Below are 16,444 nucleotides of genomic sequence, written 5' to 3' on the forward strand. Positions count from 1 at the left end.
ATTGGGATACCCCTCCAAATCATTAGATTCAGGTGTTGCAATCACTTCTATGGCCACAGATGAATAAAATCAAGCACCTAGGCATGCAGACTGCTTCTACAAATATTTGTGAAAGAATGGGTTGCTCTCGGGAGCTCAGTAAATTCAAATGTGGTACTGTGATAGGTTGCTACCTGTGCAATACGTCCATCCATGAAATTTCCTTGCTACTAGATATTTCACGGTCAGCTGTTAGTGGTAATATAACAAAGTGGAATAACTGGAAACAGAAACTCAGCCGCGAAGTGGTAGGCCACGTAAAAAATGACAGAGTGGGGTCAGCATATGCTGAAGCACACAGTGTACAGAAGTCACCAACTATCTGCAGTGTCAATAGCTATAGACCTCCAAACTTCATGTGGCCTTCAGATTAGCACAACAGTGTGTAGAGAGCTTCATGGAATGGGTTTCCATGGCTGAGCTGCTGCATTCAAGCCTTACATCACCAAGTGCAATCAAAAGTGTTGGATGAAGTGGTGTAAAACACGCTGCCACTGGACTATAGAGCAGTGGAGACGTGTTCTCTTGAGTGACCAATCATGCTGGTCTGTCTGGCAATCCAATGGATGTGTCTGGGTTTGGCGGTTGCCAAGAGAAAGGTACTTGCCTGACAAGTTTAAAGTTTGGTGGAGGGGGGATTATGATGTGGAGTTGCTTTTCAGGGGTTTAGCATCTCCCCTCATTAAAACACCCCCTGCACCTGCCCTCCACCTTCAAGAGATTGCGCCTGCCGATCATTTTATAGTTTTAATGCTTCTCCAATGCAGGTAATGTCAGTGAGCACTGTTCTCCCTGAATACATAGCTAGTGTTTTGTACTGATTAATAGTTTTGTACTTTACCACCTTGCATAGATCGTTCATTTGGCAGCATGTGCAGGAGCTGAGTAATCACATTATGTGGAGCAGAGCTGTAGTACTGAAAATAGGTGTGTCCCTGGAAGTCTGAAAAGCTCACCATACACTATACAATCTGATTGTACAATGTCCTTTAGTTCTACATTCAACTCTTTAGTGCATGGGCCTGCTTGATTAGATACTGTGATTAGATAGGTGGGTCCACTCATTCTATAGTTTGGGTATATCTAAACAAGATTTGAAATTGTATAGTGTATGGATACATTTATTCACCTAATGTGAACTAGTCCAGCTTTCGGTGCCATTAATTAACGGTACCCCAAATGTGGAAGCAAACATGCTTTTTGCCACATGCAAAAATGCTCAGTAAAAACATGCAAACCGCAGCACCCAAATGCTGCATGTGTTGCTCTGCTGCATTTGTCACTCATAGTACAGCCTGTTAAAATCCAGTGGGTTGTCCTGTGTGTGTTACAGGAAAAACATGCTAAATAAGTAAAGTACAAAGTGGGAAAGTGGGTAGAAATAGAAATAAAATGGTATAGTGATGAAAGAGGTATGGTCCAGAGATAGGAATATCACTGTTCTATGATGCAGTAAGACAGTGCATGATGGGATATGACATTATCTGGGTGGTCGCTTGATACTACAGGAAGTTAGGGCTCAGAATACTTTTTTTGAAAGTTTGAACAGAGGATTCAGATTGAAGGCTGCTCTGGACTAGGCAAGTGAGATATAAGCACATTGGGATGGTTTGGGCTGAAAAGATATTAGAAAAGGCTTCTAATTATTATGTAAAGTGACATTTTGCCTGGAAACGTGAAGTTGCCCTTGAAGGATCTCCTAAAGAAAAACAGCAGAGGGGGTGCACCTAACTGCAGTAAATTTTTTTTTATTTATTTTTTTTTAATTCGTAAAAAAACTGCAATAACTCACATTTTTAACCGCCTCCCACCCGCCATATAGTAAAATGACGGACGCAATGCAGTTCTCTTGTTCTGGGAGGACGTCATATGACGTCCTCCCATTCTAACTGCGCATGCGTGGCTCCGCGAGCGCGCAGCGCGGTGATCAGCAGTGCGCTGTGTCCCTCGGACACAGCGGATCACCGATCAATGGAAAGAGCCGAAGATGTCGGCTCGGTCGTGTGATCAGCTGTGTCCAATCACAGCTGATCACCATGTAAACAGGTAAATGCCAGTTATCTGCATTTCTCTCCCCACGAGCTGTCACGCTGACAGCTCGAAAGGAGAGGAGAGCCGGTAATCGGCATTCCTCGGAGGGGACATGTACACTGATCATCAGAGCACTGATGATCAGTGTGCCCTGATGATCTGTGTAGCCACAGCAGCGCCACCTGTCAGTGTCCATCAGTGCCAGCTCTCAGTGGTCATCGATGCCACATTTCAGTGCCCATCAGTACCACATCAATGCCACATCTGTGCAAATCTGAGCTGCCTTTCAGTGCCACCTATCAGTGCTGCCAATCGGTGCCTCAGTGTGCATCAGTGCCGCCTTTCAGTGCCCATCAGTGATGCCTGTCAATGCTCGTCAGTGCAGCCTATCAGTGCCCATCAGTGCAGCCGCATTAGCGCAGATCAGTGAAGGAGAAAAATCACTTGTTTACAAATTTTTATAACAAAAACTAAGAACTTTTTTTTTCAAAATTTACAGTGGTTTTTGGTTTGTTTAAGAAAAAATAAACCCAGAGGTGATTAAATACCACCAAAATAAAGCTCTATCTGTCACAAAAAAATGATAAAAATTTCATATGGGTACAGTGTTGCATGACCGTGCAATTGTCATTCAAAGTGCAACAGCGCTGAAAGCTGGAAATTGGCCTGGGCAGGAAGGGGGTATAAGTGCCCTGTAGGCAAGTGGTTAAAGTGGTTGTAAAAACTTACATATACCCTGTGAAGGGTCTATCCTTAGGTAATAGAGATGAAACAATTCCTCCTGCATAAGCTGTACCTGTATATCTGCAGTCGTCTTATCTCTTCATCCATTAAAAGTACAGAATTTATAAAGCTTGTCTGAGGTTACACTCTACAGAGCTCGGTGAGGAGAGTTTTGAGAGCTGATTGGAGGGAGGGGATACACCAACTCACAGAGCAAATGTCAAAGGTTGTTGGTGTACCCTGAGGTTTATTGTTGGGACCCTTACTGTTTTAACCGATTTATAAATGATAGCGTTTAGTATCCAAACAATTGTTTCAGTGTTTGCAGATGACAGTAATGCAGTGGAATATCTTCTTTACAGGATGTCTCCAACTTACAAGCTGACCCCAATGCACTATTTATTTGGGCAACTATGTGGAAATGAGGTTTATTGGTAAATGTTAAGTTATGTATTTTGGGGATAAAAACATGCATACTTCATACGTTCTTGGAGAACAGCTGGAGGGTCAATGGTTGAGAAGGATCCTGGTATTCTGGTAGATCATAGTTTCAGTGATAGCATGCAATGCCAAGCTGCAGTTTCTAAAGCTAGCAAAATACTTTCTTGTATAGGCTCCAGAGGCAAACATAATTTTGCCCCTGTACAAAACAGTAAGCCCTCATATGGATTTCGGTTTTGGGCAGCACTTCACAAAAATTATATTGGAAAACTTGAGAAGGATTGGCTGAACTGATTGTATTCTCTTTTGAAAAGGTGATTTAAGAGGGATATGATCATATGTATAATTACATTGGTGGTCCTTATAGTTAACTTGGTGTAGTTATTCACTTTCAGGTCATTACAGAGGACAGGGAGACACTCTTTACTTCTGGAGGAAAAGAGATTTAGCCTTCACATTCTGAAATGCTTATTTTCAGTAATAACTGAAAATGTGGAATAGGCTTCTCAAGATGTTTCTGGCCAGCTCATTAGGTTGTTTTACTGTGCACAAAATAAAACTGGATACTAATATAGTAATAAGACCAGAGATGGTTGATTCAGGGAATATCCAAATTCCTTTTTCGGGGATCAGAAAGTTATTTTTTTTTCTCCTTCTGGAGCAAATTGGATCATGCTTTATTGGAGTTTTTTGCATTTTTCTGGATCAACTGTGGGTGTAGAATTGTGTATATGGAGGTTTTCTATATGGTTTTCCTTTCTTTTCTTTTGGTTGAATTCGATGGACTTGTAATTTTTTTTTTTTTTTAAACCTGTGTAACTGTACAACACCTCCCCACTGCCTGCAAAGCGCCCTCTGAAGTGCGATATTCAGCTGATCGAGGTCAACACAAATGTAAACATCCTTAGTTCACCCCAGTTGCTGCTAAAACTCACTCATATGGCCTTGAAAAGCTCTCAAGTGGGGATGGGCTTATCTAGTCTTGCCCTATTAGGTTTCCAAAGTCTTTTAAGTTGTTTATGAAATTCACTACTGTCCTCTGGGAACTCAAAGCTCTGAAAAATAAGATTCCTCTCAGCAGTGCTATTAAATTCTGACAATGAGGGAGACTTCCCCAACATCAGAATCTGATCGAGCGGCAAAAATCCAATAGGATTGCCCCATGCATGGATCAAAATTCAGTCGGTCCCTGCTGAGCAGCTTAAGGCAAACCCATTCCTTTGGAGTGAATGTCTAACGTGTCTCAGTATATGGAAAAATCTCTCCCCCCCTGTCACTTTTTGACAATGCAGAGCACCGCAACAGATTACTCACATCTGTGAGTTGTACATTAAAGGGTAAGTAACTAGAAACTTGAAGGTATGTATTTCTGTCCCTAGTCTTAGAATTTTTACAGCTCTGTCCCACATGGCAGGACAGAAGATGTATTATTGAAATGTAGCAGGGCAAAACTACAAGTCTTGTCCCAGCCTGTTACTGAACAGTGAAAAGAGAAGCAGTACACGGACAAGCCAACATGTCATTCTGCTGCTTGTGCTGCGTCCCCCTTCCTCCAGTCTGAACTTTGTACAATGACTAGAAGGCAAACACCAAGTCAAATTCATGTGGTTTCTCTACTTGCAGTAAAATAAATAACATTATGTGTGACTTCTGGTGTCTAAAATGTCATGATTATGAAATAGACTGGCTATTGACACAGTAGGGTAGTGTAGTCTGCCTATGTGCCTTTACAGTAATAGGATTGCAATATAGGTTCAAAGTAAAGCTAGCATTGTAACTATGTAATTACATGCCATGGTAACGCAGCTAAAAGACTTCTGAATTTAATGTATTAATTTGCAGGCCATGCTCAGGTAGTCATGCTTGTATACTGTTCTATTGACCCTATTCTCACTAGTGTGGTGTCAGTTTTGATGATTCTGACTGGCTGTATTGCTGCTTACTTTATCACAAACTGGATCTTTAATTCTATAAGTGCCAATATGGGTAATACTTTTATAAATACTGCTATAATAAACAAGTTTTCTTTCTAATTTTCAGACTGTCATAATGCATTTGCATTGGTTGTGCGACCTCCAACAGAACAGACAAACCAGTTATTTAGTTTTCAGCTGACAGCAGAAGAACCTCTGAAGGTAGATTGGCTAAAGATGTTGTGCCGGCACATAGCCAACACCATTTGTAAAGCAGATGCTGTAAGTTTTCTCCTACTGATTTATCAATGTGACTGTGTTTAAAGTGCTTCCAACTAGCTCCAGACTGTTATAAATATGCAGCTTTGTCCACCCCCGTGTGTTTGTTTTTGTGCCCCCTCGCCGCCTCCTAGAAAATGAAATTAATAATTTGCCGAGCAGTGTTTCCGTGGAGACTGTGGACATTTCTGTGCTGCATATGTAGTGTTACAATTGGAGTTCTTGAATATAAATATACTAAATCCTATTAAGAAATGAATCCCTACCCAGAAATTTTGTAGCTTTGGAATGAAATGGTTTTAAAGAAATGTGTGTAAAGGATGGTGCCTATGGGTTTGGTTTATGAAGAATAACTTTTTTCCCCAAATCCAAATATGTATCTGTATTGCTTACCTCCTTGTTCGCTATCTGCTTTTAAGAAGTAAGCCATTTAGCAGCTGCTCTTGAGCTTTGAGAGCAGTTTTTACCACTGTTATCCCTTTATTGCACTATAAAGTGACTTATTACATTTAATATACATTTCAAATTGAAACAGAAGTTGCCTTTGACAGTTGTTTATTTCTTTATGGAACACTTCTGAATGCATCATGGGACACGTGAAAAAGCAAAATATAAAGTCTGCTCTATCTATAAAAGTAATGGTGAATCTAGTTTATTATGTGTGCGTATATCCAAATACACATTGAACATTTGCACAGGTTGAGTGTACATACATTTTCACCGATGAGTAGTTCTGCATGTGTTTTCTAAATACACCCCACGTGTCTGTATGCCTGTTGGGGGGGGGGTTGTCATTAGATTTAGTTTGTTGGAGTTGGGGAGTGGATCAGGGTTGGTGCCATGTGATTGTAAATACTCTGTAAAAACTTATTATTTTGTTCACGACAACAAAGCGTCTTTCAAAGTCCGCACACTGAATATTCAGTTTACTCATCTATAACAATTTGCTACGATTATCATTGTGGGCAGTGACAGCGATAAAAGCAAAACTAGATAAGTGATGTGGGTGAAAAGAACTACCTATATAATCATGTTTTAACTTGTTGCATTGAGCCTGTTTGGCACGAGTACTGAATAACACAACCAAATACTGACAACATTGACACACACACACACACACACACACACACACACACACACACACACACTCACTCACACTCACACACACACTCTCTCACTCTCACTCTCACTCTCACACTCACACTCACTCTCACACTCACACTCACTCTCACACTCACACTCACTCTCACACTCACTCTCACACTCACTCTCACACTCACACTCACTCTCACACTCACTCTCACACTCACTCTCACACTCACTCTCTCACACTCACTCTCTCACACTCACTCTCTCACACTCACTCTCACACTCACTCTCTCACACTCACTCTCTCACACTCACACTCACACTCACACTCTCTCTCTCACTCACACTCACACTCTCTCTCTCTCTCTCACTCACACTCTCTCTCTCTCTCACTCACACTCTCTCTCTCTCTCTCTCTCTCTCTCTCTCTCTCTCTCTCTCTCTCTCTCTCTCTCTCTCTCTCTCTCTCTCTCTCTCACACTCACTCTTTTCAGGCATTTTACTGCTCGCTTTTCTTTATGCTTTCCCTTGATCAGGAATTTCTGTAGTTTCTCACTAGATGGCAGCATAGGTTTATGCACTTTTATTTTACAGGTATTTTTGTTCAGGAACTTTTATTTTAGGATTGGGGTTTTCAACATTGACTTGTTTCTGCAATTTCTTTTTCCAATTTAAAAAAAGAACAAAATTCTGTATTTGCATGTCCTTTTTTTTTTTTTTTTTTTTATAGGAAAATTTGATTTATACTACTGATCCTGATTCATTAGAAGTGAACACAAAAGATGTGGATAGTACATTAAGTCGAGCGTCGAGAGCTATAAAGAAAACTTCCAAGAAAGTAAGTTCATATGCTATGTTACTTGTTTACCAGCATTTGTTTTCCATCTAATGTACTGTGTACACTGATACCAATGAATATATTTTTGTGATTAATAGACCTTTTGATGTATGCTCATTATGTTTTTGCTAGCTCAGATAACTATATCAAATGACTGTGTGTTATTTATTGCCTTTTTTATAGGTCACAAGAGCATTTTCATTCTCTAAGACTCCAAAGAGAGCCCTGCAGAGGGCGCTGATGGTTCATAATACGCCGGATAGCAGGAGTCCTGGTCCAAGCACTGAGGGATTTGCAAGTAGTCGCATGCCAAGTACCACTTCTCTAGCAGTAAGCGCACCTCAATTTTTCACAGTTCACAACTGATCTCGTGTGAATGTTCATAGCTTAGTCATCTAACCGTGATCTTTAAACTAGAATATACTGTATATGCATATCATATACATATAAGTTAATAGCAAGTTGCATATACAGCAATTGAAGTACTGCATTTTTTTTTCTGTGCCAATATCTTGTGTTTTGGTTTTCCTATATGAACGTTTTTGTTTTTTTTGTGTGCCTCTGGCTTTGGGACTTGGTTGATCTTCCAGAGCATTTTCTTTGTATCTTGGGAAACTGCAAACTCCACCTTTCAGATTGTGCAGACATGCAGTAAAATACAAAATCATTCACTTTTTTGGTGATCTATTTTTGTGGGATCATACAAATACATGACCCAAAGATTTTGCAAAGAAGCCATTCTCTTGATGTTAACTGTTCTGTGTTATTGTGTAGGTGTAGAATTGCTGGAGGAGGAACATTTGGCATGGGGCAGGGATGCTCAAATCGGAGTTTAAGATTTTGACTTTCTGGCAATGCACTGAAATCCCAGTCTCGTTTCATGCCTTTTTTATTAGTTTTTTTTTTTTTTGAGAAATAACCTTTTGTGGCATGGAGATTACTCTTTCCTAAACAGGGACAGGTAATGGACAGGAATTCAGATGTGGGCAAACAAAAATGTTTAATGAAAAGGTGCAGTCCTGAAATTTTACCAGAACCAACATATTCATCATTTATTTAGACTATATACTATTATTCTAGCTGCAATTTATATATATTTTTTAATTTGTATAAGTAAAATTTTAATTTCCTTACTACAGTTGTTTCATATTTATTTTATTTTTTTTCTACGAATCATTCTTATCTATAGATTACCCGTTCGTCCTCTACCTTCAACCTAAATGGACCTGCCAAACACAGTAGTGTGCAACGATCTAATTCCCTTGATGGGATCTCACAAAGTCCCAGATCCCTTTCAGTTCTTTGCCCGGGTTCCCCAAACAGTCCTATGCCTCGTTCTTTAAAAGGAGAAACGAGTCAGTCTACCCCACAGCTATTCTGTGCTGGCCAGTTGGGTGAAACACATACTATACCACATATTGTTACGTCTGAATGTACAGGACAGAGCGAGCAGGTTCTTAACACTCCCTGTGACAAGACATCTATTTTCATCTGAAAGGAGCCATCGAGGTGAACCACAATCCTCTGTGAGCTCTCTTAACTTTGTGGATTTTTTTCTATATATATAATTATATAAACTGCCACTTCCACCAATGGTCACACTGCCTGGCACAAGATGTTTTTTCACACTGTCGTTTAAAGGGTGATAACATCAATACTTGTCTTTCTTTCCAAGGGATTTGATTTATGTTTAAACTGTGAGCTTGCTAAAATGTTAAATGATTGTTCTAATGCTAAATGATTGTTCTAAAAGATTTAAGGACCCATCATCTTTTCCCAGCAACATGGCTATTGCCCCACAGTTGTGATTGATACCAGTACTGTTTTTGTTTTTTTTAGAGCTGTTAAACCTGAAACAAATCTTTATTTCTGAAAGATGACTCTTAATACCTATTTAGCATTTTTTTAAAGTTACTCCTTGATCTACGAATGAATTTAAATATTTGATGATGTCCACACAATTTTAGTTTACTATAACTGCAGCTTCTGTTTCTATAATTTTGGCCATTGTGTTAAAGGGCTAACATAATGCTGCTCATAGTCTCTTCTGTTGTATTACAGAGAAGAAGGTGAAGAAGGTCTATTAAACAAACCATGCTGGAAATCTATATTATTCTCCCTTTTAATATAATTGTTTAAGTAAAATATATTCTAGCAAAATTCTAATTTATATTAATCAAGCAAATGGTTTTTAACATTTAGCGACTCTTAACCATTCATATTTAGGTGCAATGTTGGACTAAATCAGAGTTGTTGACAAAAATAAGACTTGGAAAGAAAGAGCATTTGTTATATTCACTAGTTGCACTATAGTGGGGCTTTCCTTCATCTTCTAGGGATTCTTTCCTAGAATGTCTATTTTGCTGTTTTGAAGCCCACATTTGCAGAACTACAATAAACGGTTTAAGTCCCATTCACACCTGAGCGTTTTGTAGCTTGAAGCTTCAAGATGCTCCTCAAACTAAATTTTCAATTTTCAATGGTCCCTGTTCAAATTTGAGCGTTTTGTCGCCCTGTAGCAAAATACTTGTTGCTCGAAGACATACATGAGATTTTTAGGCAGATTGGATTGTTTCTGGCCCAATAGACTTCAATGGGAATGCCTGAAAAGCACAACATGAGCATTTTGTAATGTGTTTCCCAGCCAAATTGCAGCTCTCCTCCCCCTAGAGCTTTCCATTGGCTAAAACAAAAAACACCTGAAGCTTGAATACACATGTAAAACACTTGTATTACACTTTTAATATGCAGGTGTATGCTTGCAAAACGCCTGATAATCTATGTGCTCAGGTGTGAATGAAGTCTTAAAGCTTCTTTGTAATTGCATGATGGTTTGGTTTTGGCAGAATGTAACCACTGGCAGTACTTTTACTCCTAGAGGTTGTTCCATAGGGTTAATACAGGTTTTCTGGTTGGTTTGCTCTTTGGTGAGATTTGCCTGCGCTTCCTGTCTGTGATGGCAGAAAGCGAGGTGAATGTCCCATACGTGAACTTGTATAATCTCTCCATATTCTAATCAAAGCTGTAAAAACATAACCTTTCTCAATATATACAAAAGCAGTTAAGGCTCTGTAGTAGTCTGCCTAAATCTGTGCAACTTATTTAGATGGTCTGGAGTTTTCCCTTAAATGAGCCCCTTGTATGTGCTTTAAACTTCTTTACAAAATTTTCCACTTTTAACCCCCTTTTTTTTTTCTTTTCTTTCAGAATGTCCAATCACCTTCTTTGGTAAACTTATTTGAACGAAAATACCATACATTCAGTCGGTCAACGACCCATCTTATCTGAAAGCTGATAATGCCTTCTCCTGCAATGACTGACAAAAGCTGCTGGCTGTTGACTTTCTGATCCAATATGGTACTTCTTCCTGGTAGCACTTCCCAGCAGCTTGCAAATGAGACATTGGATTTTGTAAAAATGTTGTTTGTATAAAGTAAAATGTTGTATAGTGCTCTTGACGTGTCAGTCAGAGGTTTTGTGAGCATGTGTGCACAGGGAAAGCTGTCTTCTCATTATAGTAATGTAACACAACTCATCCAATCTGAGACAACCATTTTGTATAGGTTTTACTTACAGCATCAACATAAGATGATGCTTTGCAGTCTGAGATCAGCGGCAACATATTGGAATTTTTTAACATTTATCTTAAATTGGAACTCCAGCCAGAAAAATATACAGTTTAAATTCATATAGGTTAACAATTTTACATGACAAAGGGTTTAGATTTCTGTGCAACCAGTTTAGTGATTTACAAACTTCTGCCATACAGCCAGACTACAGCTACACTATTTATTGATTCAGAATTTTAGCTTGCAGTGTTACATTGTATCTGCCCAGAGGTTGTGTAGGTGAAGTAGGAAATAGGAAAATGACCTTCCTGGCAGGACAGAAATGTGTGAATCATAAGACTGGCTAAACAGAATTCCACATCCATTGGAATGTTTAACAGTTAATATGTATCTGTTTAATAGTGTACCTTGCAGATTCGACTTTAAGATCTGTTCTTGGTTGCCCACTCTCCAATTAAATTTGTAGTTAAATCTTGCAAATGTCACTTTCCAGTGCAGGTGTGAATCTGACTGGTAGCTGTGGGGCAGCACATGATGGTTATTAATTAACTCATAAATGCAGCAGACTATGAAAGCTAATATTCATTACTTATGTGGCATATAAAATACTATGGCTTCCACTTCATTAAGAACTAGTGCAGCTGTTTTGTGCATGAAGTAATGGGTAATAAGCTACTGGGTCCTGGTTAATGTGCCTAGGCCGCACATTAGACATGCTAACAATGTGTTCAGGTTAATACTCAGAAAATACTTCTGGAATTTTCTGTGCTTTTCATCCTTACTTCTGACTTCTCTTTGCAGTATTGTCTGCCCCACTCTCAGTAGGGGAAGGGAGGCTTATGGTCTCGGACATACATACAACAAAAGAAGCCTTCTATTGCCCTTGAACTATTCAGACCTCTGTGACCATAATCATGTTAGAGACTGGTGTCTAGCTGGCCAATATTTTGCTTGGTCATCTGTTAATATTCATTGAAGCACATCTTGCCTTTTTCTTTAAAATGGTTTCTGGACTCCTAGAGTGACTGCTGTGTGAATATGACGGCCCATAATGATAACTGAATGTTAGTCTTAATCAAGAACCTGACTGTTGGCTTACATGCAGACATGGGAACAAGAGAACCTTGTTTGTTATTGCACACAGGCAGCCAAAGACCAATCCAGATTTTCAGGTGTCCCAGAAAATTCCTTAAAGCTCTGCTGCTGTACTGGACAAGATTTGTTTCAAGCACTACGTAGCTCTGATTTCTTCAATGAAATGTGGCATCTTTTGTCACTGCTCTTGTCAGCCATCTTGTTAATCTTTTTATAATTTTTACATAAATCATCTCTAAAGCTAGAGAATAAGTTTTGAAATGCTGACAGTTTGTTCCAAAAATGTGAGAAAGGAATACTTTTTTACATTCTATCTGAATTTGTGGAATGTTTTTCTTATGTATATCTGATCATGATATGAGGAAAAAGGTGGTTAACCACCAAAGCTTTTTCTTTTCTGTTTTAACAATACACATATTTATTTATATTAGATTGCCATTTATACAAGACAATTGTGATCTGATTCTGTTAACACTACATTCCTGTTTCTGTTTTGTTTTGTGTTTGTTTTTTTGTGTTTTTTTTTTTTTTTTGTAATGGAAAATGTCAGTATATTAGCTGCTAATCAACCTCTATTAAAACTTTAATGCAGCCCAAAAAAAGGAAAAAAAAATCTACTGGCTATATTTTAAAAACGGTTTGTATTCATAGGTACTGTATCTTGTATATAAATAAACTTGTAAAGATGTATTTGCCTGTTGTCTTTTATTGCAGGTTTAAGGAGACCTGCTGTTTAGCCATAATTATTCTAAACAGATGTTAAAAGTGGTATGTGATGCAATATAATTAATGTTAGCTATGTTGATTTAATAGCGTTTAGATTTTGTGCAGTTTTTGTACACACAGGCTGGCTAAGCCCATTCAGCTTAAAGGGTCACTCCGCTTTCAAGCGCCAGGTCGCCGTGGCGACTAGAAATTGCGTCCTGGTGCCTGGGTTCACATAGACTTCAATGGGAAATTGGCCCCCCATAGACTTCTATGGGAAATTGCGTCCCCTCCCCCCATAGACTTCTATGGGAAATCGCGCCCCCATAGACTTCTATGGGAAATCGCGCCCCCCCCCCATAGACTTCAATGGGAAGTTGCACCCCCCTCCACAGACTTCAATGGGAAATCCCCCCCCCCCCTTCCAAAGACTTCAGTGGGAAGTTGCACCCCCCTCCACAGACTTCAATGGGAAATGGCACCCCCCCCCTCCACAGGCTTCAATGGGAAATGGCACCCCCCCTCCAGACTTCAATGGGACATTGTGCTCCCCCCGTAGACTTCAATGGGACATTGTGCTCCCCCCGTAGACTTCAATGGGACATTGCGCTCCCCCCGTAGACTTCAATGGGACATTGCGCTCCCCCCGTAGACTTCAATGGGACATTGCGCTCCCCCCGTAGACTTCAATGGGACATTGCGCTCCCCCCGTAGACTTCAATGGGACATTGCGCTCCCCCCGTAGACTTCAATGGGACATTGCGCTCCCCCCGTAGACTTCAATGGGACATTGCGCTCCCCCCGTAGACTTCAATGGGACATTGCGCTCCCCCCGTAGACTTCAATGGGACATTGCCCGCTCCCCCCGTAGACTTCAATGGGACATTGCCCGCTCCCCCCGTAGACTTCAATGGGACATTGCCCGCTCCCCCCGTAGACTTCAATGGGACATTGCCCGCTCCCCCCGTAGACTTCAATGGGACATTGCCCGCTCCCCCCGTAGACTTCAATGGGACATTGCCCGCTCCCCCCGTAGACTTCAATGGGACATTGCCCGCTCCCCCCGTAGACTTCAATGGGACATTGCCCCCCCCATAGACTTCAATGGGACATTGCCGCCCCCCCCCCATAGACTTCAATGGGACATTGCCGCCCCCCCCCCCATAGACTTCAATGGGACATTGCCGCCCCCCCCCCCCATAGACTTCAATGGGACATTGCCGCCCCCCCCCCCATAGACTTCAATGGGACATTGCCGCCCCCCCCCCCCCATAGACTTCAATGGGACATTGCCGCCCCCCCCCCCCCCATAGACTTCAATGGGACATTGCCGCCCCCCCCCCCCATAGACTTCAATGGGACATTGCCGCCCCCCCCCCATAGACTTCAATGGGACATTGCTGCCCCTCCCCCCATAGACTTCAATGGGACATTGCTGCCCCTCCCCCCATAGACTTCAATGGGACATTGCCCCCCCCCCATAGACTTCAATGGGACATTGCCCCCCCCCCATAGACTTCAATGGGAAATTGCGCCCCTCCCCCCCTCCATAGATTTCAATGGGAAAACGCCTGTCAATGGAAATCCTATGTGAACACTTATCTCCGCATGCCATCATTTCTGAGTCTGGAACGCACAGTTGCAAACTTGCACAGGACCCTTTTCATAATGCCACTCAAAACACAATGCGTGTGAAACGCATCTGTGTCAACCACCTCAATAGGAACACAAAATATCTAGCCTGTTATGTAAATCTGAGTTTCAAAACAAATCCAGAATCTGTGTGAACCAGGGCAGCTCCATTCACATCTGGGATTGCAGCAGAATCGCTTAAAACATGGTGTGGTTTTGCTGTGATGGGAGTGTGACAAATCGGGTGAAGTCCCGTGTGCTGACAACCCCTGGCTCCTAACTTTTAAAGCTGGCTCCTAGATTCAAAGCAAATTTGTTAAGCCCTGGCATATACAATTCCTACAGAAGCCACGTTGTAATTTGATGTTATTAAAAATGACCTTTCTTTATCAATCTGCAGCCGCTGTAATTGTCTGTAAAATTCAATGCAATATGGCAACCAGGTGGGAGGCCTTCTGTATACAGTTGGTTTACAGAACTTCCCAAGCAAAGTCATTTCCTGCTTGTGTGACTGGCTCACCACTTTTCTCAGAATTCTGCACTAAGATACAAGTCAGATGTTGGGTATCACCCTGCAACAAAAAATTCATTTTTGGTGAGATGCTCCCAAAGGTTTAGTCTTTTCTAAATGATTAGCTTTTTCTTCAGTGCAGAAACAAGTAGTACTCTTCAGAAAAGCTTGGTAAACTCCTTACTGTGTACATTGATCACAGAGAATTTATTTATTTTTTTTCTCAACAAAAGTGGAGTTACTCTTGCTCCTACAGGCATATCCAAAAATGGATATGCCTGTATGCTCCACTTGTTTCCAGTTGCCATCATATACATGAGTACAGTGGTGCACAACCATTCATCTTAATGACAAGCTGTATGCTGGATCTGGGTTGTCTGAGTGGAGGAAACACGCTTGGTATAACGGCCCCTACAGCTTAATATTTTGATAGAGGTATTTATTTTCACAAATATACTAATGGTTGGCTCATATCTGGCTGCATTAAGTAAAACTGAACTGAATCCCATACACCACTTGTAAAAACCAAACTTCTGGTGCTGAAATTTTAGTTTCATCTATAGTACAATTATATGCTCTCCACCTCTGTGAAAGGAATAGAAAGGGTTTTATAAATGGCTAGTGAATACCAAGTGCCCTGATAGAACTGTACTAAAGCTGCAACCCGCTGGTTGAATGAAAGAAATGTCTGTATGGCCTGACTAACTGAATATAAAGATGCCTGAGACATTGAAAACATTGAGCATTTGCTTAGAGCTGGCATATTTCTGCGTCTATATAAATGTGTAAACATAAGTTATTCCTAACTATCCCTATGTTAAGTTGAGTCGTTCAGCCTGGTTTCCACATCCAATGCATGAAAAGATAGGAACAGGGTGCAGAAAAATGGCAGCAGGTGCTCTGGATTGATGAGTCAAATTTTGAAATATTTGGCTGTAGCAAAGGCAGTTATTCGTTAAGGGCTAGAGTGGTACAATGAGTGTCTGCAGGCAACCGTGAAGCATGGTGGAGGTTCCTGGCAAGTTTGTGGCTGCATTTGGTCAAGATTAATGGTGCTGAGAAATACAGCCAGATACTTATTAATCTTACCCTGGTTCGGTGCTGTCAATCACTGGAATCAGTGCTTTGTGCAGCAACTGATGAAACATGTACTCTCGGCTGCAATGGAGTACAGAGGAGAAGTCTGGGGTCTAATAGACCCCTGATGTTTCATAAAGAGAACTGTCCCCTATACGCTATCACTTAGGGGCTATTGGTCACCTGTGTAATAGCAATAAAAATTGTGTAAAAAAAAAAAAATTTAAAGATATATATATATATATATATATATATATATATATAAAAAAACTTTGTATAAGCTAAGGCAAAATACATGTGGCTGCTCAGTGTGATGTCACGGCGTATGGGTCCTCCTTGACGTGATTCCTGTGCACGCACGTTTTCAAAAGGGAGATATAGATATATATATATATATATATATATCTATATATCTCCCTTTTGAAAACGTGCGTGCACAGGAATCACGTCAAGGAGGACCCATACGCCGTGACATCACACTGAGCAGCCACATGTATTTTGC

The 16,444-nt window shown here is 40.7% G+C and overlaps 1 protein-coding gene across 2 annotated transcripts in view; it reads left to right on the forward strand.

Annotated features, from left to right (window-relative positions):
* ECT2 (epithelial cell transforming 2) overlaps window positions 1-12,707 on the forward strand; it is a 92,008-nt gene extending 79,301 nt beyond the window's left edge. For both annotated transcript variants that reach the window (XM_089675524.1, XM_089675525.1), the window contains 4 exons: window positions 5,275-5,429; window positions 7,246-7,353; window positions 7,537-7,683; window positions 10,561-12,707. In XM_089675524.1, coding sequence (XP_089531650.1) covers window positions 5,275-5,429; window positions 7,246-7,353; window positions 7,537-7,683; window positions 10,561-10,641 — 491 coding nt within the window. In that variant the 3' untranslated portion in view covers window positions 10,642-12,707. The remainder of the gene's footprint in view (window positions 1-5,274; window positions 5,430-7,245; window positions 7,354-7,536; window positions 7,684-10,560) is intronic.
* The last annotated feature ends 3,737 nt before the right edge of the window (window positions 12,708-16,444 follow it).

This window comes from Staurois parvus, unplaced genomic scaffold (assembly GCF_062004578.1).
Source record: "Staurois parvus isolate SC_StPar_1 unplaced genomic scaffold, SC_StPar_1.0 ptg000155l, whole genome shotgun sequence".
Lineage (NCBI taxonomy): Eukaryota > Metazoa > Chordata > Amphibia > Anura > Ranidae > Staurois > Staurois parvus.